We start from the raw sequence: 4,541 nt of genomic DNA on the forward strand, positions 1-4,541 counted from the left end.
CATCTTTGCCTCCGGGCCCTGCACAGCCACAGGGTGCAGGGGGGCTGCAGCCTGGAGCTGGGAAAGATCCACCCATGCCCAAGGCTGGGAGAAGGTCCAGGGCTGCCTCAGGGAAGGATTCCCTCCATACCTCCATAATTCTACCTCCCCTCTAAAGCCCAAGGGGGTGTAAGCAACCACCTCCCCGAAAACCCAGCAAAAAACAGCCAACCCCAGGCTGCTTCCAAGCCTCATCCTGCCTGCCAGGGTCCAGCACAAAGAGTAACTACAGCTCAGGAAGCTTTTATAGGCCATCCGCCTCTCCCACAGCTGCTCCCACCCCAGGTGATGCTCAACACACCTGCCATCAGGACAACAGGCAACAGCTGAGAGCACCTAATTCCCTGGGGAACCCATGTGGGGGGATCTAATGAGGTGCTGAATTGGGGGTCCCTTGCCCACAGGAGAGATGCTGAGTTTGCTGTGCAGTCAACTGCAGTTTTCCCCTTGTGTTTTGGGAACAACCAGCTAAGATCCACAAAGATGTATCCCACCTCCAGACCCTATCTCCCACCTCCAGACCATGGGGTCATTCTGCAGCAGGGGTGCTGGCTTGGGAGGGTATAATTTCCTTGTCAGCAATAATATTAGAGCAATTAGGTATTTGAAATAATAATTATTTAAGTGATTATTAGAATCATTAGGCCTGGGGCAAAATTGCTCCCAAGGTGTGTGGGCAGTGTAACCCTTCCCAGGATGACTCAGCAGCAGGTTGTCCCTGCTGTGGTCCCCAGAGAGAGGGGACAGGGGCAGCTTGGCCCAGGGGAATCACCGTGCAAGCTTCCTGCTGCCTGGTTTCAGGCTACAGATGAGGAAGAAAAGCAGTTTGGGCAGTGCAGGGAAGCTTCACACAAGAATGTTTGCTTTGGCCCTGACCCAGGTGAGCTCTGGTGTGCCCAGTGCTTTGCTTGCACACATAAGTGAGGACCTGGTGAGATGCCCATGAAGTTTAGGTGATAGCCATGGCTGATTAGGCTGTCTGGGCATGATCCAAACTGGCTAGCTGCCAGCAGGATAGCTATGCACCATCCAAAGGGAAATGACTCAGGTTGTTCCCATGGGGATCAGGCTGAGAAGATTTCTCAGCACCTCCCTGAGCAAACAGGACCTCTTGGTGTTCTCTTCCTTGTCTTCAAGCCAACACTTTTCTTGTGGAGAGCCACACGTGTCACATACACGAGTCATCCTGTGCTCATTGTGCTCTTCTCAAGCAAACTATGAGACTAATGGAGATGCTCCAAATTGCTTCCTCAGTGCTGACACCTCCTAAAGGCTACCCGTGGCTTGACTGCCCTGGACACAGCTTACCTGAGTGGTGCAGCCCACTGTTGTCCTCTGGCATGTCTTCTAGCAGGCTGTCCTCCTTGGTGGAAGTGATGGGGGACACCAAACAGCTGGTCCAAGGGTGGTTCTGCTCACCATTGTCTTCAACCTTCATTATTTTCACTGGTGACATCAGGAGACTCATGTTTTGGATGTTCCTTCTCTTTGCAGGGATGGAGGTGGACACCAAAGTGTGCAAAGAGGAACTCAGTGAGTGGTCAGGGATGGACATGACCTTTGCTACCAGAGCACAGCCCAACAAGGTGACCACACAGGTCTGTCCCTGCCCAAAGCAAGTCCTCTTCTTGCCTACATGGTCTCTGCTGCTCTGGGGTCACTCAGCAATATGTTCTCATTCCTGGCATGAAGCCCCTGGGGCTGTGGTCATTCCAATCATCTTGGTCAAGGTCTCCTCTCTGCCCAACAAGGGTCAGGAAAACTTAATGTTTTGCTCAATGGCTGCAGAGGAGAAGATGAGACTCCTTTCCCGAGCAGGCCAATGAATCATTAGCATCTCAGTCCAGCCCTGAGGCTGCCGAGCTCAGCCTGGCTTGCAGGCAGAGCTAAGCTCTTCTGATTTGTCGAAGACTGAACTGTCAAAGGTCAATGACTCGAATAATGGGACGTTTGGTGTGCTAAGTTTGCACTCCTCAGCCTAAGTCATCCGCTTCTCTTCCTTTTTGGGTGTTGTGACAAAACCACTGATCTGCATAAGAGCCCAGGAGCACACGGGGTGCACAGCCACCATCTGGAGGATGACAAGCATCAAACCCACCTTTGTAAAGCACACAAATTTCCTCCCTTAAACAACTGACTCAGGTGCAAAACCTTCCCCTCGAGGGACATCAGGACATTCACACACAGGCCTAAGGGTATTCATCCCTTCTGACAAGGCACAACTGACTTGACTATTCAGGTGTGAGACACAGCAGCCATGGCTCAGAAGGGCTCATGAACCATAGCAAAGCCTCGAAACGCCCCCAGACTCATTTCTGGGGCTTCCCCCAGAGAACTCTGCATGATCCATGGCTCTGGATGACCTTGGATAGTCATCTCCTGGAGATGCTACTGAGGCTGAAATTCAGGAGTCAGCTTGCAGGCTGGGCTGGAGAGCTGCATGTCCTGCCCAGCCACCATCCATTTCTCCATCCTTGCTGCTCTCCCACTTGGGTTTGTTGCCCTCTCAGCCCCACCAGCTAGGAGGTTCTATGCACTGTGAAGGAAAGAAGGATCATGCTGTTCCTCAGCAAGTTCTCTCCATGCAGCAGTGAGGTCACACTCACAGGGGAGATACTGCCTTCCCAAACCCAAAAGACCAACACACTGTTCATTCCAAAACTATTTATTGGCATGGCAAGGTAAGATGGAACCTAAAGGTCTCCATGAGGATCTCTGAAGGGTTTTCCAAGCAGACACAGTCCTGCTTTGCAGACCCTCACTTCCTCCTCTTCCGGAGTCTGGTGTAGGGCTTCCCCCCACGCTTGCCCCTGCTGGGATGCATTGATTTAGGGCATTCCCAGTTGGAGTCTAGGCTGGGGGTCTCTGAATGCACTGGGCTGGCAGGGGGAGTGGCAGGAGGGGGTGTTCTGAGGGAAGGGGCTCTGGCAGCTGCTGGGACCTCATCCTTTTTGGCTGGGCTGGAGGGGAGTAAGTCCAACAGGTTGGAGGGCAGTGATGGCCAGTCCACATCGGCGGTGGAGGGGTCCTGTTGGCAGGCCACAGGCTGCAGCAAGGGCCCCACAACAGAGGAGATGGTGGCCAGGGACTGGGACATGGCCTGGATCTCCTGGGTCATGGACACCAAGTGCCTGTTCGCCCTGAGCTGAGCTTGCAGGAGGCGATTGCCCATCATCAGGAACTTGTCTGCCTGCTGCACATTGGACCTGGCCCAGCCACCAAAAGCTTCCTGCAGGGAGGCCAGAGAGTCTTGGATGCTCCTGGGAAGAGGCACATTGCCCCCATGGGCTGACCCTGCATCTTCTTCTGCTTCTTCATCCCTTTGCATCAGATGGGCTGGAGGTACGGGTAGGGTGGGAAATGTATCCCCACCCTGGTTTGGACACACGTGTCCTCTTCCACCAGAGGGGTCCGACACAGGGGCACAGGGCTGGTGGTGGGTCAACAGCTCCACAGGGAGATCTCCATGTGGTTGGCCATCCTCCCTGGGAGACTCGAGGTTGATGATCAGGGTGCTCTCGTCAGACAGGGAGTCGTGCCGGGAAGCAGAGGTACCTGTTGTAGGAAGTGGGCATGAAGGAAGCAAGAGGGGAGAGTCAGGACTCTGAGGGTCCTCTCAGCCTGCCTCAGTGAGGTGGAGAGGGGAGATGTAGCAATGATGCCTACCATGTGAGGACATGTGAGGAGTGGGGTGGAAGGAATCCAAAACTCCATCCAGAACATCATCCCTGGGCTCTTTTATAGATCATCCACAGCACATGAGCTTGCCCTGGGAAGCTCAGTGATGGATACCCACAGAAAGCCAAGGAGGTCATAGCCCAGGTATGGAGACAGCAGCAAGGGCATGGAGCATCCCAAAGGATTCACCAAATTCCCTCACAGTATAACTGCTTCTTCGGGACTGCCATACTCCACAAGAGACAAGTGTTTTTTTTGGAACTGATGGATGCAACATGACATCCCATCCTTTGGGGAGGTTGGAGAGTGTCCACCACGTGGGCACAGGCTGGGGCATAGATTCATCAAGGCACCACATGGAAGGAGACTTGAAACCCATTAAGAATATGGTCCACACAGTGGTTATAACGTTCATCTCTGCATATGGTCCCACCTCCGCAGCCCACCTGGCCAAGTGCCTCCACACCTGGGTGCCCCATGGCACACTCCACCAGCTCTCCTTCCCTTATGCAGCCCTTTGATTTGAGACGGTCCAAGGGGTTTTGGAGTCTGGATCCCAGAGATCCTTATCACCAGAGACCGTTAGATTGGTGGGAGATCAAAAAAGGGCTCTGGCCAAATAAGCAAAGGAGCAAATTTTAGCCTCAGTGAAAATAAGTATCCCTGAGAGTCAATCTGGGCTCATCCTATTGAAAGAAGCAGAGGAGGAAGAAGAAGAAGAGATGCTCTAGATGCTCCATCCCTTGAAGTGCTCAGGGCCAGGCTGGATAGGGCTTGGAGCAATCTGTTCTAGTAGATGTCCCCACCCATGGCAGGGGGTTGGA

The 4,541-nt window shown here is 53.4% G+C and overlaps 1 protein-coding gene across 1 annotated transcript in view; it reads right to left on the bottom strand.

Annotated features, from left to right (window-relative positions):
* LOC103810279 (zona pellucida sperm-binding protein 3-like) overlaps positions 1–1,495 on the bottom strand; it is a 5,347-nt gene extending 3,852 nt beyond the window's left edge. Inside the window, exons 1-2 of the mRNA XM_009083177.1 lie at positions 1,348–1,495; positions 6–239 (exon numbers count right to left, since the gene is read on the bottom strand). Coding sequence (XP_009081425.1) covers positions 6–239; positions 1,348–1,495 — 382 coding nt within the window. The remainder of the gene's footprint in view (positions 1–5; positions 240–1,347) is intronic.
* Positions 1,496–4,541: the final 3,046 nt, after the last annotated feature.

Source organism: Acanthisitta chloris, unplaced genomic scaffold, assembly GCF_000695815.1.
Source record: "Acanthisitta chloris isolate BGI_N310 unplaced genomic scaffold, ASM69581v1 scaffold39219, whole genome shotgun sequence".
NCBI classification, from domain to species: domain Eukaryota; kingdom Metazoa; phylum Chordata; class Aves; order Passeriformes; family Acanthisittidae; genus Acanthisitta; species Acanthisitta chloris.